The 26,318-nt window shown below is 38.9% G+C and overlaps 1 protein-coding gene across 7 annotated transcripts in view; it reads right to left on the reverse strand.

Moving 5' to 3' along the window:
- MTOR (mechanistic target of rapamycin kinase) overlaps nucleotides 1–26,318 on the reverse strand; it is a 203,531-nt gene that overhangs the window by 41,164 nt on the left and 136,049 nt on the right. For 6 of the 7 annotated variants that reach the window (XR_004537146.1, XM_033922775.1, XM_033922776.1 and 3 more), the window contains 9 exons: nucleotides 25,530–25,645; nucleotides 24,295–24,412; nucleotides 20,617–20,823; nucleotides 17,116–17,216; nucleotides 16,153–16,249; nucleotides 14,925–15,023; nucleotides 11,049–11,171; nucleotides 8,286–8,468; nucleotides 1,276–1,410 (listed from right to left, as the gene is read on the reverse strand). Coding sequence is in view for 6 of the 7 variants with exons in the window: in XM_033922775.1 (XP_033778666.1) it covers nucleotides 1,276–1,410; nucleotides 8,286–8,468; nucleotides 11,049–11,171; nucleotides 14,925–15,023; nucleotides 16,153–16,249; nucleotides 17,116–17,216; nucleotides 20,617–20,823; nucleotides 24,295–24,412; nucleotides 25,530–25,645 (1,179 nt within the window). In the remaining variant the exon portion in view is untranslated. Of the gene's footprint in view, nucleotides 1–1,275; nucleotides 1,411–3,121; nucleotides 3,254–8,285; nucleotides 8,469–11,048; nucleotides 11,172–14,924; nucleotides 15,024–16,152; nucleotides 16,250–17,115; nucleotides 17,217–20,616; nucleotides 20,824–24,294; nucleotides 24,413–25,529; nucleotides 25,646–26,318 lie in introns of those variants that run through there. The other variant, XM_033922779.1, reaches the window with a different exon arrangement.

The following is a 26,318-nucleotide window of genomic DNA, read 5'->3' on the forward strand; positions in this document are numbered from 1 at the left end:
CAAGTTTTTACACCTAGAAAGGGGAGCATGGAGTGGAAAACATGTTTGTATTGCAGATTTGATATGAGAGAGGTGCTTCAATATTAATGTGTGGTATGTGCTGAAATATTAACTTAGTAGAGACCTGGAGCTGCATAGGCTCTGCCATGTCTGAGGGTAGATAGAAACAGAAAAATTAAGGCAGATAAAGACCATATGGTCTATCTAGTGTGCCTATCCATGCCATCTACTTCCTCTTCCTTAGATATCTAACGTCCCTATTCCAGGCCCCCTTGAATTCAGATATATTTTTCATTTCCTTAACCTTCACCACCTTTTCTTTGAAAAAATATTTTCTGAGGTTACTTCTTAGTCTATCCGCTATCACCTTCATCCTGTTCCCCTTCATTCCAGAACTTCCTTTCAACTGAGACGCGCCTCATGTGCATTTATGCCACGTAGGTAAACATCTCTACATTATCTCCCCCTCTCCTATCTTTCCTCCAAAGTATACATATTGAAATCTTTAAGCCTGTCCTTATATACTTTATGACGACGACCACTGACCATTTTAGTAGCTTTCACAAACTTTTCCATTTGTCTATTAGAAGGAAAGTGAGAAATAAAATACTTGGCATGCTTCAGTTATGTATATTTGGTGACAAGAAGCAGTAATATGATTGCTGATCCTATCACAACAGTCTGGGAAGAGGCTGTGCTATGAGAAGCTCCTGCTATTGGACTCACCAAGGGTAAAATAACAACAGGCACCACTCAGTACTAGACCCACTGGTGTGGGAACTCAGACCTTAACTGAGCCTGTTTCTAAGGAGGGTGGGGGGGAAATCAGCCCCAAAAATGTATTGTCCACAGTATCCCCAAGTTTTGAGAAATGCTTAGTTGGGAATCTACGCCTACAGCCTGTTCCAGAGAGGACTATTTATAGTTGTTGCACCAGGCCATGTTTCTACACCATTTGCTGGATCCAGAGGAATATAGAGGAGCTGATTGCAGCACATGACACCTTTAAAGGAAGTGACATCAGATCTGAGCTTTCTGTCTCTGACTCCATCTGCTGGCAGGGAAACATTACCCACTAGCCTGGCATGGACAAAAAGGAATGGCCCTTTGTTCTTGGAGTTTCTCATTCAATAACTCTCCTGATCACACACAACATTCATAGATGTTCTGGGGGGTAACCTCTTGAGTACTGAATCCTGAACAGCAAAAACTCAGGGCACCCGGATTTCAATGTGGTAGATCCAACCCTGACAATGTTCTTTCTGTTTCTTGCACCTGAGGTAGCTGCTTTGAGATCCGCCGGAATACATGATAATAGAGATCCCAGGCCTGAGTCAAGTCCTTTACATTCCCAGACTTCATATATTTCCTGCACCATTCTTGAGCTTCCATTAAATCTCGCCCATATGCCTAAAGAAGGAGAAACAGAATGGTCACTAAGAGAAGATTATGTTCTTACCTCGACAATCTTCTTTCCAGTATAAAAACACATGAGTCCTGACAAGTGGGTTCCTTTCCCAAGCCCGCAAGGAAATGCAGAAGTATCATCTACTTTTTTAGCTCCTCCTACTTATGTCACTAGGCAGTGTCCCATCTCTTCAACCCATACCCAAGCAGTGGAAAACTCCTAAAGGAGGAGAAATAACAAGGAGGGGCAAGGGGAACTTTTGATCTGCTCTGCAACAAAAAAACAAATAATTAATTCATGCAACATAGCATTAACAAGGTGAATCAGAAAAATGTCACCTGAGTGCAACCAGCACCAACACTTGTTGAGCTCTGAACCTCTACCAAGAGCTGGTTTACTTTAAATTTATTATTTTCTGCTGGACTGAGGCAGTATCTTAGGTTTTGGCTGCCTCCAGACAAGCCTCTATAGAGACCTACCTGTCTGAGACCAAAAGCAGGATATACTGAAAACTGACAGGGTGGGGCATCAGGACTCATGTGCTTCAAACAAACTGGAGAAAACATTTCTTCACTCAACGTGTAATTAAACTCTGGAATTAGTTGCCAGAGAGTGTAGTAAAAGCAGTTAGCACAGCAGCATTGAAAAAGGTTTGGATAATTTCCTAAAAGAAAAGTTCATAAGCCATTAAGATGGACTTGAGAAAATCCACCGCTTATTCCTAGGATAAGCAGCATAAAATCTGTTTTATTATTTGGGATCTTGCCAGGTACTTGTGACCTGGGTTAGCCAATGTTGGAAACAGGATAATGGGCTGGATGGACCTTTGGTCTGTCCCACTATGGAAACCCTTATGTTCTTATGTAGGTGACAAACGAGCAGAGAAGAATACCCTGCCTTAAAAGACCAAACAATCCAATAGAAGGCAAGGTAGACGTCTGTCTATTCAAACAATGGGTAAATTTTATTAATGAAAAAAGCATTTATTCCTATAACTAGGAATAAAAGCTTTTTTCATTAATAAAATTTGCCCATTGGTTGAATAGATGTCTACCTTGCCTTCTACTGGATTCTTATGTAGGTGAAACACTTGATATCTTCTGTATTTGTTCAATTACATTTTTTATGTCAGATTTATCCGTTTCTTTCTATGATTAATCTACAAAAGTTAGTGCTAGACTTTATTTAATTTAGGCTTGATTATTGTAATTTTTTTCTTTTTGGGTATATCACATTCGCTACTGCCTCTTTTATAGTTTTACAGAACACAACTGTTAAGGTACTAGTAGTTTTTGGTAAAATGAAAGAGTAGGATTTTACTTTGATAATCTTCTCACTCGTAGATATGTCTAGTGGTCCTGAATGCTAGGGTTATGTATCTGAACTGACAAGTTGCTTGCAGAATGCTGTCAATCATCTTTTGAACTCCACCTACTTCCCAGGGAGCTGTCCCTGCCCCCTCAGTTTGTACCAAAGCAATCAAATAGCACTATAATGACAGACATAACCGGAAGGAGGGAAACGGAGAAAAATCCCCGACACTACAATTCTGTTCTGCTTTGTAACAAACATATCCATTAACATTATAACATTCAAGTAACTGAACAAAACAGATACAAAAACTGTATGCAACCAGCACTAATTTTATATAGAGCTCAGAGCTACTCACATGTCCTGCTATCAAGCAGAGACTTAAACCAGACTTTACATTCAAGTGTTTCCTCTAATTTTTTATTCTCTCAGTTCATCTGAAAGACAGAGAATTTTCCAAATTCGGACTGATCTTAAGACAGAAAGCAGGTGAAGCCCATGGGCAGGGAGAGGTTTCAGGACCACCAGACAAATCTACAAGAAAGAAGATTATTGAGGTAAGAACTTTATCTTTCCTTCTAGTGCAGAGTATATACATAAGCATAGATTAATGAGACAAAGCCAACATGAATTTAGTCAAGGGAAATCTTGCCTCACAAATCCACTTTGAAGGGGTGAATGAACATGTGGATAAAGGTGAGCCTGTCTGTATTGTATATCTAGATTTTCAAAGGCATTTGACAAAGTACGAGGGTCATTTCATAAATAATGCACAGGTTGGCAACATTAGGAAGTGGATGATGCAATTGCAGTAAACCTTGTTTCACTTTCACTTCAGTGCTTGAAGCAGCAGGATGTGTGCTTAGGAGCTCTGTAGTGTGCATAGTGTGGCTTGACAAGTGTGGGAAATGGAAGGCTGCAGGTGAATCGGGTACTGTGTGTTGACAATCAGAGGTCATACATTAAGATTGAAACTCTATGTGGCAAAAACCCGACAGAAATCCACAGTGCGTTACGTGAAGTTTGTGCTGAGTTAACAGTGGACTATAGTACAGTTTCTCAGTGGGCAACTCATTTTCAGAGTGGTCGTATGAGCATAGACGATGATGCAAGACCAGGAAGACCAAAATCAACAACTGATGAACGATGTGTGAAACTTGTGGCTGATGCTCTTGGACAAGATCATACACAGAAAAGATGATTGACAGCATTCTGCAAGCAACTTGCCGGTTCAAATACATAACCCTAGCATATTGAATTCTGACAAATGATTTAAAAAAGAGAAAAATTTCTGCGTGATGGGTCCACCACTTCTTGACTGCTGAATAGCAGCAGAGACGCCTGGACAATGCAATTGTGCTGAAACAAAGATTCGACGTTGAAGATCAGGCATTCTTGAATCACATTGTTGCTATTGATGAAACATGGGTCAGAGACCTTGAGCCGGAGATAAAATCACTGTCCGAGCGGAGAGCTCCATCTTCCCCACAACCAAAAAAAGTTTGACGAGCTCAATCAAAAGTTAAACAATTGATGATTTTTGCTTATGATCATGAAAGCATCATCATCACAGACAGTTCCATTTGGAAGAAGTGTCACAGTAGTGTATTATCGTGATTTTTTGTGAAAAATGCACAAAACCCAACTTCAGTTGCTCTTGGCTGGGCCACTCATTCTTCACAACAACGCTCTGCCAACACTTAGGGAATGTTGTCATTGAAAAACTATGTGAACACAGCTGGGAGGTATTACCCTCATGCTCCCTACAGTCCAGACACGAGTCCACCAGACTTCGACCTTTTTCTAAAGATGAAACAACCTATGTTTCATCTCTGGAAGAGCTTTCTTCTGCCATTACCCGAGCCATTCAGCAACTGAACAAAAACAGTGTCTTGGATAGAATAATGAAGCTTCCTGGACATTGGGACTCAGTCATTGCAAAGCAGGGAGATTATATTGAAGGATTGTAAAGAAATACTTGAAAAAAACAAACAAGTAAATTAAAAAAAAAAAAAAATAGTGTGCATTATTTATGAAATGACCCTTGTATCTCATGAAAGACTTCTGATTCAGGGATTCCCTTAAATCGTAAATTACCACGATGAGATCTGTTTTTGAGGTCTTCCACTTGATTTTGTAATGCTTGAATTGTGGAAGCCGCGTGTTCTTTCTCTGAGCACACATCCGCGATTTCCTGAGTAAGCTCTGCCACATGGCCCTCTATAGCTGCTACATGGCCTCCAAGATCTGCCACTTCCATATGAAACTCCGCCATCACCGCCTTAACATCTTTTCGAACTCTCACCATCTCCTCCTTTAATTCATGAAACCAGGACTTCAAAGTCGTACCTGTGGGCTCCACATCTCCTACAGAATCTGTAGTCGGGTCTTCGGAGGGTGCTGGTGCCATCTTTTTTTTCCCAAGCAGGTGTCCACTACTCTACCCCATCAATTTTTCCTCATTAACTGCAGAAAAATGAAACTTCTTTAGTTTCTTTCGAGTCGTCATCACTAGCGGAAGAAAGTGGTATAATGCGTTCTTTTAGGAACGCTGTTTCACTCGTATAACTCAGTCTCTACGGAGCTTACAATTCAGGCAGCCATTCTGTGGTGTGACGTCACTTCCTCTCTCATTAAAGACTTTTAAAGAAATTAGAAAGTCATGGGATAGGAGGTAACATTCTATTAAGGATTAAGAACTGGTCGAAACATAGAAAACAGAATAGAGTTAAATGTTCAATATTCTCAATGGAGAAGGGTAAATAGGGGTCTGTGCTGGGAACGCTGCTTTTTAACATATTTATCAATGATCTTGAGATAGCAATAACTAGTGAGATACTTACATTTGCTGATGACAAAGTTGTTCAATCGCAAGAGAACCTTGGGAGATGGGATCAAAATGGCAGATGACATTTAATGTGAGCATGTGAGAAGAGGAACCTGAACTATAGTTGCGTGATGTGATGCAGGGTTCCACATTAGGAGTCACCGCCCAGGAAAAGGATCTAGGTGTCATTGTTGAGGATACATTGAAACCCTCAGCTCAGTGTGTGGCGGCGGCTAAGAAAGCAAATAGAATATTAGGAATTATTAGGAAAGGAATGGAAAACAAAGAGGACAATGTTATCAAGCCTTTGTATCGCTCAAATGTGTGTTCAGCTCTGGTTGACGCATCTCAAAAAAGATATAACGGAATTAGAAAAGGTACAGAGGTTGATGCAAACAATAAAAGGGATGGAACGACTTCCTTATGAAGAAAGGCTAAAACGGCTAAGGCTCTTTAGCTTGAAGAAGAGACAGCTACAGCTCTGGGGAGATATGATAGAGGTCTATAAAATACTGAGTGGAGTGGAATGAGTAGATATGAATCACTTGTTTACTGTTTTCAAAAATACTAGGACTAGGGGGCAAGCGATGAAAACTATTAAGTAGTAGATTTAAAACAAACTGGAGAAAATCATTTCTTCACTGAACTAGTAATTAAGCTCTGGAATTTGTTGCTGAAAAATGTAGTGAAAGCGGTTAGCTTAGGGTTTAAAAAAGATTTGGATAATTTCCTAAAAGAGAAGTCCATAAGCCATTATTAAGATGGTTTGGGGAAATCCAGTGCTTACTCCTAGGATACGCAGGTTAAAATCTGTTTTTCTATTTGGGATCTTGCCAAGTACTTGTGATCTAGGTTGGCCACTGTTGGAAACAGGATACTGGGCTTGATGGATCTTCGGTTTGTTCCAGTATGGCAGCTCTTATGTTCTTATGTCTAGTGGCCCTGAACGCTAGGGACGTACCAAAGCAGTCCCCAGAGTTTAGGGTGGGCCCGCTGAGCCTGCCTTCAAAACGAAGGACCCAAAAGTGACATCGTTCCTGGCTGTTATGTCCACCCTATAGAACCTGGTAAAGGTATAAGGGTTAGACAAGTAGCTGTTATATAGATTTCCTCAGGTGAAACTGCCTGTGTGTTTGACCATGAGGTAGCGATTCCTCTAGTGGAGTACGCTTTCAATGTGACCAGCGGCTGCTTACTGCTGCCTACATACGCGGAGGAAATGACCATTTTAATCCATCTGGAAATTGAGGCTTTAAACGCCGGCTTCCCTTTCTTGGCATGACTGGTCAGAACAAAAAGGTGATCCGATAAGAGAAACTGATTGGTAACTTCGAGGTACCGAAAAAGCACTGACTTGACTTGACCCTGTAGGGTGAAAAGTAGGCAAATGGACTTCCTGATTGATGTGGAAAGCCAAGACTACTTTCAGTAAGAAGGACAAAACCGTGAAAAAGGACAGTCCTGCTTCCCTAAACTTAAGAAACAATTTCCTGAAGGGCAGAGCTTGTAATTCTGAAACTCATTTCACCGACATAATTGCCACCAGAAATACTATCTTGACTGTAAGATCAAAAAGGGAAGCTTCCCTCATACAGAGCTCTACTGAGACCTTGTAATACGATGTTAAGATTTCAAGAAGGGAAAAGGAGACACATCGGAGGCTAGCTAGGTGTTCCCAAGGGCTGATCCTGCTAAAAGTAGACTTCCATAGCACGAGTCTGCGTCTTCTCCCAGGCAGAGTTCCCAACAAGTGGAAACATCTGGGCACTGAGCTTCCGACTGAGCACTTAGAAAAAAATACCTGAAAATAATAAAACTGCAGAGCAGAGCCACCTCTGAGTAACTTGCTTTCAGAAAATAAAACCTGAAGGAGCAAGAGAAGCTCCTTGGGAAGGAAGCAGAGTTCAAAAGATGACTGACAGCATTCTGGCAAGCAACTTGTGGGCTCAGATGCATAACCCTAGCGTTCAGGACCACAGGCTCTCTCCTTTGTTGTATGAACTTCATTGGCTACCAATCTCAGCAAGGGTTATTTCATGGTTCTTTGTTTGCCTTTTAAAATTTCATATAGAGAATCTTCTTTTATATTTGTCAAAATTATTGAACATCCGACCCCGTTTGTTTTTTACTCAGTCGATTCATATAAACAAGTTTGAGTTGTCTTTACCCTCATCTGTTAGAATATTTTCCTTTTTCAAAAAAACCATTTTAATTATGCAATTCCATCAATGTGGAATACACTACCGCTATCTTGGCTGTTTGAAAAATACTTAAACAACTGATAATGTCTTAGGTTCAATTAATCTATTTGAAATTATTATTTTTTTTATTTATAATTTTCAAACATTTGACAACAATATCAGTCAAAAAGAAAAAATACAATGAACTGAAATCAGTTTTCATCGTAAAGTGTCAAGAACACATGATCCCTACTTTTAGGGTAATAACAACATATCAAAGTATTGTTAGTCCACAATTACAGAGAACGGAGCTAGAAAATTGACTGAGAAACATCATAAGGAACTAAAGAGAGAGAGGAAAATAAAGACTCAGCTTGATAGTCCCAGAACCATTTATCATTGAGCAGAACTATTGGATCTAATCCTCACGGTGATGATGTTATCTGACCTATTTGAAATTATTATGTTATTTTCATATTTTATTGTAAACTGATCTTGAGCTTTGAGTATAGATGGTTCATAAATACTTTGTTACTGTTGCTGTCTTTGATGATTATACCTGATTAAAGGAAGTTTCTTTCAAAGTCTGAGGTCCTCGTTCCATCATAGCATGAAGTGGCTCCAATACTGCAAACATTCCTTTTACATTCCTCTCTCCAAAGTACAAACGGGAAGCTTCCTCTAGGCCTTCATGCCACATTTCATGCCACAAGATAGCCACACGGATCAACTCTTCACTCACCTAGGTCAAAATGAATTTCTAATAAAAGAAATATTCAGGTACCTATGCTGGATGTTAGTGAAAAATCAAAACCCTGTTTTAGATACGGTACTTGGATTTACCACAGAAACAGCAGAATCACAAAAACACAATCATTCAATTGGTATTTAGAGAGTAAATCTCAAAGTATCACAGTTTCAACATATTTCAGTAAGTAGACACTTACATTGGTCAACAAACTGAAAATAAATCTCCAAGAAGCCTACTGTTGAAGAAGATTATCTCCAAAGTCAAGAAATAATGATTGTGATATGGTATAACCAAAATAAATCAAAACCCCCAAGTCAAAAACCATATCATATCAGGACATCTAGGTAGAAAAGATACTTAGGTGTACATGTTGCATCTATTATATGGTAGAACTACTACTATTAATCATTTTTATAGTGCTACTAGGCCTACGTAGCACGTACACATTATATGCAGGTACTATCTTTGTCCCTAGCGGGTTCACAATCTTGTTTTTTGGGCAAATGGAGTGTCAAGGTCACAAAGAGGCTATAATGCATGCTTTAGGTTGAGGGGCTTTTAGTCTGGACTTGAATATTGCCAGAGACTGAGCTTGACATACCGACTCAGGCAGCAATATACGTGCCTATGCTTTCATAAAGGAGTCCACTGGGCAAATGCCACTTTATAGTGCACATGCCGGTAATTATTGGTGCTTATGTGTGTATTTTATAACATCAAAAAAACAAGATGATCTCAGAACTATTCATCACATTTATGCATAGCTAACTGATATACAGGTAGTTAACGAGGTAAAAAATGCTTTTATTGGCTCTCAGCTTCAAGTATAATTAAGTAATTTAAGAAATGCATTGATTATTCCTCTGCTGCTATTATTAACTGATTTTAATGGACATCAGCATTGTGGATGATGTTGTATTCACAGTCATCATCTGGCAGAACATTTGTGACCAAAGATGGTCAGTCTATTACCTTGAATTTTTTTAAGTACTTGTGCAACTGTGAGATTGGTGCATTTAATCAGCTGTTTGTAGAAAAACCAAGCAGGCATTGAAGACCAAAATAATTGAGCACTGAAGTTGTATTCGCACTACGGAAATAGAGGCACTGTTATTAACTCAATGAGCCTGATATTTAGCACTATTTAGACAGCTGGGAATGGCTCCTGGCCATCTAAATGGCACATAGCTGGCTATCTACCTATATTCAGTAGGGAATATTGCCATCTGCTAAGTTCAGCAGCCAAAGACAACCATCTAAAAGGGTGGTATATCTTTGGCCATTGAGACTTAACCAGCTAGCTGTTGAATATAAGCATAGACGGCTATGTCTTGGCCTGCAAAAAAATAAACTGGAAATTCAATGCTGGTCGCCGAATATGGTGCCAGCACTGAATTTCCGGTATTGTTGTGGACCGCTGGAGGTCGCTGGCGATCTCCTGCAATCTGAATATGAGCCTGAATGTGTTCAAATCCAATATTCATTTGAAGATTTAAAGATTAGTGAAACCTGATTTATCTATACTTGAGTAGATCTGAACTCATTACTTTTTCAAATTTAATAATGATGGCTTTATCCTCTGAACATGGCGTGAGCAATGAAATTGATTGGTTAGTGTTTTGAAACTGGAAGATCATTTTGATTGGACCTTTAAACAGCACCTGCTCAGAAGCCTATTGACTGGTATGTTGAAGTGTTTGATCTACCAGTAGGCTGCTGATACATCTCATAAAAAAAAAAAAGCTATTAGAACAAGTTTACATTTTTTTCTAAAAATAATTTATTTGGTTTTGCTCCCTAGGTATTTTGTACTGAGTATTTTGAGCAAGCCATTATATGCCCCTGACATAGGCATTTGTTTGCCAAAATGCAGGTGTCAGGGACAGTATATGAAAAGCCCCAACACTTTGTCTTAAAATGCATAGTTTGAAAATTACCCTCAATATAACTAGCATCACTGCCCTTAGACACACAGACAAGCTGTATGTACCTAATGTAGAACAAAGCATGAATTAAATAAACCAGACAAGTAAGATGCAGGAAATACTAGAAGAAAAACATTTTCATTTTCTCTATTACTTAGGCCCAGATTCTGTAGCTGGCGCCGTTGTTGGTGGCCACCTTAAAAGCAGTCGCCAATCACATGTCAATCATGCAACAGCGCCGGATACAGAATTGTGCCTCCAGCAAAGGAAGGCACCGGAAATGTAGACCATGGTTTTCCTGACCTATATTTACAGCGCCTACCTATGATGTGACTTGTTCCTCCGTAGGCGTTTTAAGCTGCCTAACGCCTCTTCCAGCATTAGCCACGCCCACAGTGACATTAGGCAGCCTAAAGCACCTATAGAGGTATGATTCTGGCGCTGACTGGTGCCTTAAAACGCAGTTAAAAACGTTGTTTCAACTGCGATTTTGGGGTTTTTTTTGTTTTTTTACTGAGTTTGGGCACCTTTTGGCACCTATAAAACCGACGCTGTTTAGAGAATATGGACCTTAATGTATACACAATAGAAAATAAGCATATTTATATGACTTCTATTAAAACATAGCATTGTTGTTTCAGCTCACCATCATAGCCTGCTGTACTAGTGTGTTACAATGCTCACACATATTCTTCAGAATCTTGTTGGCCGCATTGTGGCGGGCAGTGGTGGTAGATTTGGAAGCTACTGTTAATGGGTATATTAAAGCCTAATAATTAAAAAAAAAAAAAAAAACCACAGTAAATGAGTGCAAACATACATGGCATAGGTCAGCTACACATATCTTTCCACCAGGACAGTACAGTGCCAGAACAAAAGACTATAGTTCTATCAGGTTCGATAAGAAGAGTTGGTCTGGAAATACCTGTTTTAATACTGTGATTTTTGAGGGTTACCATTTTCTATGTAAGTGTATGTTCAATTCTAGTGTCAGAAAATCCAGTGTGTGAGCCAGGAATTTAGATTTTGAAGCATATTTTTGCTGCATCAGTGAACAAGAATAAGAGATGCGGCATCATCTCTCCCTTACCCCCATCCATACCTTACAATAATCAAATCAATGGGGAAAGTAGAGAAAGGGAGTTAAAGCTACAAGAAATAAATGTCTGACTAGATGGGTCAGGGACAAGACCTGGACAGCAGCTCTTCCCTTCACTTTCCATAACTGCCTCTCAGAAAACTCTATAAAGATTAGTTGGAAGAAGAAAAAATATGGTCTTAACCTGTTTTCTTTCCCTGAGTCAACCAAATTTAAGGGAAACCTTAAAAGATTCCTTTTTAAAGACGCATATGAATGCTAAATGATCTCTAGGTCCACACTACCGATTTCTGTAGTAATCACAATCAACATTGATATGATTTCTCCCATTGCCCTCTTGTTTTTAAACTTAATTGTATTCTTTTCTTTTTAAAATTGTATTTCCCCCTACTATCTTTTTGTTTTCATGTAAGTTACGTCTTGTCATTAACAAGTATGTTAATTGTTCCCCTTTTTAATTTTTTTATTGTTAAACGCTTAGAATTTTGATTAGCGTTTGATCAAATTTTAATAAACTTGAACTTGAACCATACTAGTCCAGAAGAAATGGGTTATGCCCCTCAGACAGACTTAAGAGTTATAGGTCTTTCCCTATAAGAGGCACCATGCAACCACTTTGCTTTGTTACAGAAATAATGAAGAGCCTGTCAACCAAATACCCCATCTGAAGGGGGGATCCAGAGTCCTGAACCATAAACAATCACACACTAGAGAGGACACAGAAAACCTTTTGACATAGCCCCTCATCTTGAACTGCAAGAGAAATTATAAATTACCACCAAACTAAAAAAATAAAAATCCAGTTTGGCACTCTGAACAGGTCTGGTTGGATGCAAAGAAAAAAAAAATGAGCAGGTAAGACTATATTTTTTTCTTCCTCTTCATTTACCAGACCAGTACATAATGAATAGGATATAACAATGTACCCCTTACACTGGGTGGGATGATAAAACACCAGCTTACGGTGTCCTGACACCATAAGCAGCATCTTCTCTAGCGTAGATATCCAAACAGGATACTGGGCTAGCTGTACCATTGGTCTGACCCAGTATAGCTATTTTTATGATATGTTCTTATGAATGAAGCACAAAGCCACTCTAACGTCACAGTATCAAAGGCACAGATTACTCTTCCAATGCCAATAAATTAATTTAAGGCTTTAGCTGCATCTCTTCATTTGAATTTTTTTATTCATTTTCTTATGTTACAACAAGTAAATTACATATTCTTTATATAAACTTATATATACACACTTGATATGCTTACATATTGATAAATTGATAAAACTTTTTTTTTTATATAGATGCAATTAATATATCAGAATTTTAAAGTTATATATTTCTTATTAATTATAATAATAATATCCCATCCCTCCCCCTCCCTTTCAATCAAAATTCCATTTTTTTTTTATATTTAGATTTTTATTTATTTTATATTATTTAAAAACATGTTTCCCCCTTTCCCTTCTAATCAAATTCTATACCTGGGAAAATTATTGTTCTTTACAAAATTCTGTTAATGGTCTCCATATTTTTTGAAATTTATTAATATATCCTTTTTGTGTTGCTATGGTGAGTTCCATTTTGTATATATGGCAAACAGAATTCCACCAGAAAGTGTAATTTAATCTGTCATGCCTTTTCCAATTAAATGTGATTTGTTGTATTGCTATTCCAGTTAAAATAAATAGAAGTTTGTTATTACTTGATGAAATTTGATTTCTTGCTCTCATTGTTGTTCCAAATAATATAGTATCATATGTCAAGGCTACTGGATTTTCTAACATCCTATTAATTTGGGGCCAGATTGATTTCCAGAATGTTAAGATAAATGGACAAAAGAATAAAAGATGGTCTAATGTCCCAATTTCAACATGACAGTGCCAGCATCTATTAGATTTAGAGCTATCAATTCTATGCAAACGTGTAGGGGTCCATAAAGCTCTATGCAAAAGAAAAAACCAAGTTTGTCTCATAGATGCTGACACAGTACATTTTAACCTCCAAGACCAAAGTCGTGGCCATTGAGATGCATTAATATGATGTTTTATCTCAATGCTCCAAATGTCTCTAAGTCCATTTTTTGGTTTTTTATTTATATATCCAGATATTAATTTATACCACTGTGCGGCTTCATGTCCTATTGAATTTATCTGGAAACACAAGAATTCCAAACTGTGATAATTAGTAAGATTTTTCCATTCAGGGAACCCTACCTGAACGGATTGCTTCAATTGCAACCATCTAAAATATTGTGTTTTATTAAGATCAAATTTATGTTGCAATTGTGAAAACTCCAGCATTTTACCATTTTTTATTATATCATCTAAAGTACGAATACCTGCTGTCATCCAGTCTTTCCAGATTATTTTGAAACCGCCTATTTTAGCTGCATCTCTTGATTTTAGTTGAATATGTTGAAATTAGAGGCCCTCAATATCAATCTAGATGTGCAAGTACTTTCACAGTATAAGGCTAACTTTCTCTTTAAATGATTTAAGCAGAGAGTTAAATATCTGGGAGTGCTATAGCCCCCCCCCCCCCCCAAGCATGTTGATCTTTTTTGGCTTAATTATACACCTGTTCTGTCCTTGAACAGAGACCTAAAACAATGGCTTCAATTACATAGATCTTGGATATGATGCAGAATACAAGGCCCACAAAAAATGCTGTTTCCCAAGTAATCATTTAATTTACTATAACATAACCCACTCCTCTGTTCTTAAGAGCTCTAGTACACTAAGGTTCATAAGCCTGTACCAAATATGATGGACGCAAGCCAAGAAAACCTTAAAAACAAGTAAGATACGTAGGAAAAGGGCCTATGTATCTAAATATGTATGTTTTATTGTTATCCGCTTAGTTTTTAAGTGGGGAAGACATTTTTTAAATAAATAAATAAAAACAAGTAACGTTTTAAAACAAATTCTATAATAAACCAGAAGCTAATGTAATGACATTAAAACTAAAGTGATGTGCTCAATCTACTGTTCCCAACAATCAATCTAGCAGCAGCATTCTGTATCATCTGTGATACTTTACATTGTGTCATTGTTACTCCTGCACAAAACAGAATTACAATAGCCTAGTTTAGACAACTCTTTTCTCTTTTTTAAATTACTCCTCCAGATATTCCCCAGGAGTGTGGCCACTCCTGACAAAAACTCTAGAAACCCATCCAAATGCCAAGGCTCAGCCTGGGCCCAGAAGAAGTCTCACCCAAACCAGACTTTTGCTGCATAGGATGCCTGCCACCCTCTGCTGGAGACAAAGAATACTGCAGATATGGCTGCACAGTGCCTCTTATCGCGCAGGACCCACAGCTTTTAAATCTGTACCTCCATTTGCTGGCTGAGAGACATAATCCATTCATTAGGACTGGTCTAGTATAAAAAAAAATTAAAAAAAGGAAAAGGTGGTCTACCTGTGGATGATATCTGCCAATGTCTGTGAGAAGCTGATGGATGAGCCGCCCTACTAAAGCTCGGGGAGTATCAATTCTTGCAATGAGTTGAGGAATAACCTGAAATGAAAGTTGATATAATAAAAACAATGGTAGTCATTCAATTGATGAGATCCACTGGCAAGACCTACCGAATTCACAGCCCTTTCTTTAGAAAGGATCAAAAATGAAGAGGATATATTCAAAATGTCTTATTTTACATGCAAGTCAAAGAGAATTACCTCAAAAACAAATACAATTTAGTAGAAACTGAATCTTTAATAGCTTCCTAAATATTCACTTTGAGAACTGTACATTGCACAAAATGCAACTGATTGATTAATTTTAAGGGTTTCCCGCCATGAACATATTTCTCTGGTATTAATACAATTATACTGGCTTCACATTTTATGGAGGATACATTTTGAAATTAGGACTTTGACTTTTAAAGCTCTTCCTGATAATCTTCAAGTTGGTTGCAATAAAAAAAAACCCCAAAAAAACAAGAGTTTCAATACACTAATGCAAACTTTGCATTCGGCAGATAAATGCCTATTTGATGTCTCTTCTTTTTTAGACATAATCTTGATTCACTGTTGTATTTTGTCTTTTTATGTATAGTCCTAATTATGTATGTTCTTGTACGCCACCTAGATTTGTGGATACTGCAGGATAAATGAATGTTTAAAATAATGCCTCACTTTCAAGATCCTACACGGTATCCTCCCTCCCTTCATTCCTCTTTCTTGGAACTCCTGAAAGTTTCATTTCCCTCTCTAAAAGGCGTTTCACTTGTAGGAAAACTAAGTTCTTCCCTCCCTTTCAGAATCACTCAGCTCTGGAACAACCTTACCTCCCCTCTTAGGAATCTGAGCTCCCTCCAACTCTTCTGTAAACATCTTAAAACCTGGTTATTCTCAAAAATGTAACTCCTCCTCCCTCTCTGGTTATTCTAGTCCTCTAAATTTTCTCTTCATTTTGCCTCTTCCCTCCACTGGAGTTCCTTTCTACCCTAACTCTTGTTAACCGTGTTGAGCGTTACGAATGTAGAGATGATGCGGTATACAAACCTAAGGTTTAGATTAGATTAGATAATAAATACTCTTGCAATAAATTTTAAATAAATATTCTTGCAATAAATTTTATTAGGTTCTTTAATGACCCAGATTCTTAAAACATGAGCACATATTTTAGTCTTATGTCATCTTACCTGTAGCCAGGTGTCAATCTGGATTGTTTTGATTCCTTCCACTAGAGCCTCATTTACATCTGGCCAATGACCATAATCAAACCACAAGGTAAGGACTCTGCAGAAGTAAAAAAGTCTCACTTTTACTATACCTATAAACTGATGTGGTCAAGCTAGTAATGTAGTTAGACAGAAAAGTTCTGGACAAGTCTCTGGAGGACTAATCCCGTAACAATTCCTAACATGGTATACTTGAGGATCCCCACTAGTTCTGGGAGTGAACGAAAGGGGATGGATCTTCCTAGTAATATCCACCAAGTCATTTCCAAATATTCTAGGTATGTCACTGTCACCACATGGTTAAAGGGATTAATACCTTGATGTAGCATTTAAAGGCATTGGTGTTCCTCTGACTCCCTCCTGACACAGCTACAAATGATCTTTTGGAGTTTATTACATTGTTTAGATAAGACAATCAGTCCAATAAAAGGCAGGGTAGACATCTATTCAACCAATGAGAAGATCTATTCATAAATATAGTCCCAACTAGGATCCAAGTTTTGGCGTAATCAAAACGTCTTCATCAGGGGACACTTGTATAAAGCTCGTTGAACACTTCGAGGAGCTGATGCGCTCAGCCAGTTGCTACGGGCATTTGTTTTCCCAAAGCCTGCCTCTGCCTATGTCTAGGGAAAACTTGAGAATTCCTCTTTCTCCCTCGGAAGTTTTAAAGAAGTTTTTTCTGTCTCAGTTTTAGCAGACATCTTTCTGCTTCTTTATTATATTTGGTGGATTCTTTGTATGTTTGGGCTTCAAGAATACATGTCAATGCTTATTCCATTATTACCAACATGATTGAGCATGTGGCAATGGGCACACAGATAGAATCACACTGTATGCCTACTGGTTATTAGATTTTCACAATCCCCATTATGAGTGAGAAATAATCTTTGTATTTTCTATCCTTTCAAGTATGCCCCTTACCTGAGCGTGTCCTGAAGGTTGTTGCCCCGGGACAGAGAGATGGAGCGGAAAAAACCCTGGACAGCAGGAACTGTGTACAGTAAGAGAGTTTTGGACAAATCCTGCTGGGATCAAATTGTCAGTGTTAAGAACATAATAATCAATATATTTCTCCATCAGAACAAACAAAAGTAAACAAGCCACAATAAGGAAATAGTTTATAAAACACTGAAGGTTCTGAGGGGCATGAAAATGGTATTTGTGTAAGAAAAAATATTGTGATCATATTATTTCTAAATAAACTCCCTAGTAAGAAAAGAAAATTTTGGTCACGTCAATATTAAATGGAAAGATCAAAGAAGAGGATGAAATGTTAGGAGAAAGGAGAAGACAATATTTATTGAATAATGGCAGACTATGAAGTGTGCAGAAATATGATAGCAGGAAGCATTTATAACAGATAGATAAAACTAGTAGAAAATATGAATGTTAAATTTCATAAGTAGTTTGTTTCTTGGAATAAATTAAATTATGCATATATCTTTGAAATGTACTGGACTCAACTACATATCAAATTTGTATTGAGAAAATTAAATTCATGAAAAGGCTAGAAGAACAAAAAACTATGCTTCAGAATATATTTAACTTTAAAACCAAATGAAATGTTTTCTTATTTTGTTGCTTCCTTATTTTTTTCTCTCTCCTTTTCCTCCCATTAATGTGGACCATATCAAATTTGTTTTCCTTTATTATTGAGTGAAGAAGTACCTGTCGTAATCTTTCTGATATTCATGATTCACTATTTTGTGATGTATATATTTTCAAAATAATAAAAAAACAATAAATAAAACCAAAGGAAAAATGTTTTTTTCTGTCAGATAAAAAGGATTTAAGGTTAAAATATTAGGTGAAAAATTTTAAAAAGCAATTTCTGAATGTAAAGCAGAGCTTTATGTATTGTAATAGGTGCTTATAAAACTGTATGTCCTATATACATGTAAAGTTATATACACATATCTTATATATGTATAACTTTACTCAAACTGAGTGGAGACATTCTTGAGGTGGTGGGGTTGTTTTTGAAAATATGCATAACCCCACCCCCCAATAAAAGTGTGTGCGATAAAGGGCAAGTGGAAAATGTCAGCACTTTTCCCAGTTTAAGGGCCCTGCTCATCATTAGACTAAACCCAAATACTCTTGAACAGGGTGATACGCTGTCCCTGAGATAAGGAAGACATCTGCTGTGCAGAAGGATTTATTCTGAAGAAAATCAGTCCTGGGGAAGGGTGATATAGCCATTTGCTGTTATGCATCACACAGCTAGTGCACCAGTTTTAAAGAATGGCACCTAGGCACATAAATGCTAATTTGTGACATCATTCATGTACAATAAGTGTGTGTATTCTATAAACTAGTGCGCATACTTGATGGCTAAATTTAGGTGCTCTTTATAGTCTCGCCCTTCACTAATGACCCTAGCCCCGCTAGCGTGACACATCTTCTTCTAAATCCTTCTGGCATAACTCTAAAGGCACTCAATCAAAATTAGTAATAATATTCAAACTCCTAATATGAGCCAACAATGAAACTAAAAAGTAGAACGGGCATATACATAGAGACGAAGACTAAATACCTCAAGTTCCCAAGGTCTGCGGCCAGAACTTATCATGGCCGTTAGACCCACAACTGAGCTATCATCGGATACTGTCTTATTTTCTCTATATGCCTTTTTGTTTTTAGGTTTTATGTAAAGTTCGCAAAGCAGTTGCTTACCCGAGCTAAGTACCACACATCAGCATTTAACCAGAGTGATAACTAATTTATGATAAAATTAACATCTATATAAAATATTTACATAAAACCTAAAAACAAAAAGGCATATAGAGAAAATAAGACAGTATCCGATGATAGCTCAGTTGTGGGTCTAACGGCCATGATAAGTTCTGGCCGCTGACCTTGGAAACTTGAGGTATTTAGTCTTCGTCTCTATGTATATGCCCGTTCTACTTTTTAGTTTCATTGTTGGCTCATATTAGGAGTTTGAGTATTATAACTCTAAAGGCCGCAGGAGTCTTCCTTATCTCAGGGACCAGCTTATCACCCTGTTCAAGAGTATGTGGTCGATGCTGAAAAACATGGGTTGCTCCAGAGGTATTCCCAGAGAAGGCTTGTGACAAACCAGATGGCAGTACTGCTGGCTGGCTATGTTTAGAGGGACCTGGACCTGAGCCTGACTGCATAAAAAACTCAAGCTGGATGGAGTTCAGAAAAGTTTAAATGGTCTTTGGATCACCAGATAAATTAGGAACTCCCAGTCTCATCGGTCAAGTCAGGAACAATTCATTCTTTGGAAGAATGTCATACAGCTCATTATCAACACGCAAAATTGGCTACTTTCTCTCGCTGCACCATTGATGTGGAATAGGCTTCAAGGTGTATTAAGTTTTTTGTGTCTCCACAAATGGTTTTAAGACACTATTGAAGATACATTTGCTTGTACACGCATTCTAAATAATTTGAATTTGCTGCTATTTTTAAAGGAGGGGGGGGGTAGGTTTATTCTCTTTATCACAAAATATAAATAAATTATCATAATAGTTGTTACATTGTATGCAATTAACAAAATAAGGGGAGGGAAAGGGATTCATAATTGAATAATAGTTGATAAAATTATTAAATTTTATATGATGTCTAAAATTATAGTAAGGATTATATAAGATATGTTGTATGTACAATATGTTATGGAGATATCAAGTGAATACTTAAGGTAATTGTATGAATCTTTATGACACACTTGTTATATGAAAAAATTAATAAAAAATGTTAAATCGAATTTGCTGCTATTTTGTCAATGTCAGTTTTTTTAAAAAAAAAAGAGGTTATGTATGGGAGGAATGGAGGGAGGTATAGTACAAAGATTCAAAAATATCACTCCAAAACAAAAGCACCACACAAGCCAAGAAAGCTAGCTTATTACGTAAGCGAAAGAAAAGCCTCAGACAAACGGAGAGGTGTACCCACGCTCTTCCATCAAAGCATCATAGGCAAAAAACTTTCGCACAAGTTTAAAGTTAGTAGGTGGGAGCAAAAAATAGCCGAGAATGATTAATGGTAAAAACCTGTTTGTGTTCAGTGGTTTGTACCACTAATCATTCTTGGCTATTTTTTGCTCCCACCTGCTAACTTTAAACTTGTGCGAAAGTTTTTTGCCTTTGATGCTTTGGTGGAAGAGCGTGGGTCCACCTCTGAGGCTTTTCTTTCGCTTAAGTAATAAGCTAGCTTTCTTGGCTTGTGTGGTACTTTTGTTTTGGAGTGATATTTTTGAATCTTTGTTTTTAATGCACTCCACACAGGTATATGCAGACTATAACATTTTAAATTAAGTCAATCAAGCCATCCCTTTGTATTTATGAGCATCTATTTTGCTGCAATCACTCTCAAACCAGCCCTTTCTAGGGCTTACGCTGCTGCTCCTGCCACATAGAATAAACTTCCTCCAGTAAGAAAGGCAATCTGTACCTCCGTGACCTTTTTCTGTACAGGAGAGGGTACTGGGCTGTTCTCTACACTGTCTCCTTCACTTTCACTGTTACTGCCCTCGGTGTTGGCACTGGTGACACTAGCCCCGCTAGCGTGACGTATCTTCTTCTTATCATCTCTGGTTTGATTCTGATGTTTGTAATGAAGTGCAGCCTCAAAGTTCATCACTGCCCAAGCATGCCAGGCCTACAGAAGCAAAGCCATAAACACCATTTTATGAAGCAATTTGATTCCAAATTTATTAGATGTGCATAGGCATAAAAAATCAAGAAAAAGCAAAAAGTTAAAACACAAGCTCTGGAGATGCCAAAGTAGTTTAAAATTTATTTCAGTCAATTAAAAATAGGTTTAATAAACCTTTATCCCTAATACGTTTTCATTGAAGCTTCCCCTGGGGGCTACCAGAAAAGGAAATGGGAATCCCAAAAAGAGAATCTGGATTAGACCAGTTGGAGTTGCTACAACAGTATAAACATAAATGTAACCAACAGGCAGTGTTATTGCAGTGTACTTCCCCTATTAATGGAAAGTGTTTTACAGGGCATAACCCTCCCCCTCAAAGTGGGGAGAGTTACTGAAGTTCAAACACTCTCCTACAATACTGCCGCACATAAACACCCCCTGACCAATGGGAAATGGCTATATCTAGGAGGACATCTTTAGCCGAGTTGAGGGTTAAAATAACGGAGGCAGAACATCAGCATCAGACCCCCCAGGGCTGTTCAAACTACTGGAGCTTCATCAGCTTAAATGTGAATACAATACTCCGGCCAGGCAACAAACGTAGACCTTATTGCTCTCAACCAAGATAATTATGATGTGCTAAATAAGGCAGACTTAAAGCTACAAAATGTGGCAGAAAATTATTACTATATAGTATATCCAGTCAAATCTTTAATGATGTAAAAATAGTAATTGTCTGGATAAAAATAGAGTTCTCTTTTCTTTTCAAAAAGACGCCTCAGCCCCACCACTCCACCGCTTAAAGTATTTCATATCGCGGGAAGCATATTGTCGTGCTTCATCATTGGCTGTCAATTTTTGAAAAAAGTTTTATAAATTTTTCTTTCAATTTTAATTAGTTTATCAATGAATAAATATTTCAAGCTAGTTTTACTTTATGGTATCCGCTTATATCCTTTGGAAAGTAAATAGTACTTAGTACTTATCTCAGCCAAAGACCCAGGGAGTCAGACCCAACATGTTTCACACGTCCTGGTGTTTTATCAAGGGTCTTATTCTCATAACTATAGGAGTCGGATGACAGCAGCACCCTTGGGAGACCCTTGATAAAACACCAGGACGTGTGAAACATGTCGGGTCTGACTTCCTGGGTCTTTGGCTGAGATAAGTACTAAGTACTATTTACTTTCCAAAGGATATAAGCGGATACCATAAAGTAAAACTAGCTTGAAATATTTATTCATTGATAAACTAATTAAAATTGAAAGAAAAAAGAAAACTTTATAAAACTTTTTTCAAAAATTGACAACCAATGATGAAGCACCACAATATGCTTCCCGCGATATGAAATACTTTAAGCGGTGGAGTGGTGGGGCTGAGGCGTCTTTTTGAAAAGAAAAGAGAACTCTATTTTTATCCAGACAATTACTATTTTTACTAAATAAGGCAGAGCCATCTTCTGGCAACGGTTTGGGGGGGGCATTCACAGGAGAAGGGCGCGGGTACAGCTGACATTTAAGCACATAACATAATACTGTAAGTAACCTGCGTAAATGTTGCATTTACACTAGCCATTAACCCAGTGTAAATGGTTAGGCGCCGAGTTATGCGTAAAAGTGTTTTTATAGGTTAAGCCTGCATAAATAAATTGCAGCATGCTGTTTTATAATTGCCTCCTGTTTGGATTGGCAGTAGATGAGAAAGGCCTGGAAAAAGAAAGATCTGCTCAAATCTGGTGGCCTCAGGATCAATTTGATATAAGCAGTCACAGTCAATTGTAATGTGCAAGGTGCGTTCATTTATTACGTTCTTCCTGGAACCGTTATATTATTGTTTTAAGTGCAAGAAATATTTCAGAACAAAAACTAAGAGGAAAGTAATAACCTCTTCCTCTTTCTTACCAAGCCTCTACATATGAATGGCACCTGCTCCTTTGCCTCTTCAAAGGTGAAAAGCACAACCTCTGTTTCATTCACTTAGGAAGAGAAGGCCGATGAAAAAAGCTCCTTAACACTAACCCAAAAGTTCCCAGCTTTCCCATTTAGGACCAAATTTTGAGCTACAACAAAATCACAGGACCAAAAACAAAACAACTTAAAAATAAATCAAAGTGTGATTTGTTTTCAGTTTTAATATACTATGCTTCATATTTAGACTCCTTTGCAGACCAGCCATCTCCCTTCAATTTCTTTTGCTTTTTGAGTACGGTTACCAGATTTTATATATGTAAAATCCGGATCCCTAGACCCGCCCCCCAGGCCTGCCCAGTTCCACCTATTAGAGAATGACACGGTGACAAAATTCATCACCGTCCCCGTCCCCGTGGATAACCGCGGGAAATAATCCCATGTCATTTTCTAGTGTCTATTTCAACCTCAGTCCTTCTACACCAGCATTCTTCAAAGCAAAGCTTGTGGGTCAGTGGTTGTGGCCATTCATACTCTGATTCTTATGGGAGCCAAGGATAATGAAGCCATTGTGACATCACTGATGTGATTGGCTCTTAGGCACTGGTGGAATGAGGCATTATGACATCACAATATCTGCTCTGGATACCAGAGACTGTCATTCTGTAGTGTCTGTTTCAACCTCAGTCCTTCTACACCAGCATTCTTCAAAGCAAAGCTTGCGGGTCAGTGGTTGTGGCCATTCATACTCTGATTCTTATGGGAGCCAAGGATAATGAAGCCATTGTGACATCACTGATGTGATTGGCTCTTAGGCACTGGTGGAATGAGGCATTATGACATCACAATATCTGCTCTGGATACCAGAGACTGTCATTCTGTAGTGTCTGTTTCAACCTCAGTCCTTCTACACCAGCATTCTTCAAAGCAAAGCTTGCGAGTCAGTGGTTGTGGCCATTCATACTCTGATTCTTATGGGAGCCAAGGATAATGAAGCCATTGTGACATCACTGATGTGATTGGCTCTTAGGCACTGGTGGAATGAGGCATTATGACATAACAATATCTGCTCTGGATACCAGAGACTGTCATTCTGTAGTGTCTGTCTCAACATAAGTCCTTCTACACCAGCATTCTTCAAAGCAAAGCTTGTGGGTCAGTGGTTGTGGCCATTCATACTCTGATTCTTCCCTCTCTCCTTAAAGAATGACATGAAGATGGTTTCCCGCGGTTATCCGCGGGGACGGGAATGGTGATGAATTTTGTCACCGTGTCATTCTCTACCACATATCTCCACCCCGATACGCCCATACCATGCCCCTAGCCCCACCCCCTCAGCCTGCTCATCTCGGTCGGGAGGGCATCTACGCAAAGTGCCGGGTTTTGAAAAGCCATCCGGACATTCCCTCTGAAAAGAGGACATATCTAGGTAAATCCGGACGTCTGGTAATCCTACTTTTGAGTTTAATACAGTAGCTGTATATTCCTTGTTGGGCTTCATCAAGTGACACACCCGCAAGTCTCTCTGGACCTACTACTGGGTCCAAATTCAGTCTGGACTCGTTACCTTGTACCAGTTGCGGTCATGCTCTGTGGCAGCACTGTAGTACTGTAACACTTGGGGGATGGTGCTTTCATTGATGCCCTGCAGGTTCAGCTGCCACTCCCCAAGTTTTAGAAAACATCTAAAACAAAAAGAAAATGGGGAAGAATTGAAACTGGAAGAGATATAGATAATGATATGTAACAGAGAATTCCAGTGAAGTTGGGATCCAGGTAACCTTTCTGGTGAAAATCTTCTCTAAAAGATTAAACTCAGTTTTCAAGACGTTTTGATGATATTTTGACTCTTATTTATTTATTTTTAAAATTTCCATTCCGCTTATCGACTAAGCAGATTACAATCTTCACATACATAATTAAAAATGACATACATGAAATGTATGACCCTTAATGACAAACTGATAGAAGAAGGCATAGAGAAGGTAGAAAGTTGTGATTGGCCCAGGCTCGTAGGCACCTGGGCCAATCAGGCTTTAGGATTAGTGGGGATGGGCGGACCCGCTAAGCCTAAGGCCTGGGGGGGGGTCCGGCTTTCCGGCAGGAGGGGATGGGCACCCTCCTGCCGGCGATTGGGAGTTTGGGGGGGGCAGCGTTCCGGCAGGAGGGGTTTGGCACCCTCTTGCTAGCGATTGGGAGTTTGGGGGGGGGGGGGGGGCGGCGTTCCGGCAGGAGGGGTTTGGCACCCTCCTGCTAGCGATCGGACAGGCGGCCGCTATACTTATCCCTTGCCGCGATAAGTGTAGCGGCCGCGTCTAATCTAACCCAATTCTCTAACCGGCGTCTGTAACTTGGACGCCGGTTACAGAATCGGAGTTAGTGTAGGCCCAATTCTGTATAGGACACCTCTCCCGAGCGTCCTATACAGAATCAGGGCCTAAAAGTACAAGGGACAATTTTTTTTTTACAGTATTTCTGTGCCCATCTTCTTGGGTTACTTGCCAGGAATGCCGGGTTGCTCTGTTCATATTTGAATTGATATGGCTTGTGTACTGTCAGTTTAATTTCCATCCTATAAGTTCACATAGAATTTTTCTTTTTTCAACCATCTTTATTTTCTCTTCTTTATTAGTTTCCAGGTACTTTAGTTAGATTGTGAGCCTTCGGGACAGTAAGGGAATTTTTTAAGTACCTTCTTACTTCTCATTTATAATCTTAATGTATATTTTCTTCAAACCGCTTAGAACCTAACGGATGTAGCGGTATATAAGAAATAAATTACATTACATTAACATTACTTACCGTGCCATAAGTTTGTGGAGCTCCTGCTTGTGCTGCTGGTCCTCAGCCGCGATGGCATGCTGGGCCTGCTGTTGCATAGTTTGCACAAAGTGCTGCATGTGCTGGAATGCTTCAATCTAAAAATTCAACAAGAGTTAATCAGGAAGCAAATACAGCGAGTTGGCTTGTTCAAATAAATCAAAACTTGCTAGAATAGTCTTGCAGTCAAACTGGGTTCATAGACAACGGCGCGAAAGACAAAAGCGCGCGCCGACAATTGAGCGCAGCGCGCGCCGCCGCGCTGCTCTAAATGACAGTTTTTAGGGGCTCCGACGGGGGGGTTTTGTTGGGGAACCCCCCCAGTTTACTTAATAGACATCGCGCCGGCGTTAGGGAGGGTTTGGGGGGTTGTAACCCTCCACATTTTACTGTAAACTGAACTTTTTCCCTAAAAACAGGGAAAAAGTGAAGTTTTCAGTAAAATGGGGGGGGGTTACAACCCCCCCCCCACAACGCGGCGCAATGTCTATTAAGTAAAGTGGGGGGTTCCCCCCCCACGCCCCCCGTCAGAGCACTAAAAACAGTAATTTAGAGCGGCGCGCACGGCGCTCAATTGTCTGGGCGCGCCTTTGTCCCGGCGCGCTTTTGACCTGACACCGTCAAACTGACTTCATATCCTCTCATAGGAGGCTGGTCCAACTCTCAACAGGAACTGTTACACAAGAGTACGGTGACACTTTTGGTACTGCAATGGAATTAAAGCTATGAAGCAGGCATTACTTTCAGTGCTCTACACAGACTTTTTTTTCA

The sequence above is a fragment of the Geotrypetes seraphini genome, chromosome 15 (assembly GCF_902459505.1).
Source record: "Geotrypetes seraphini chromosome 15, aGeoSer1.1, whole genome shotgun sequence".
Classification (NCBI taxonomy): Eukaryota; Metazoa; Chordata; class Amphibia; order Gymnophiona; family Dermophiidae; genus Geotrypetes; species Geotrypetes seraphini.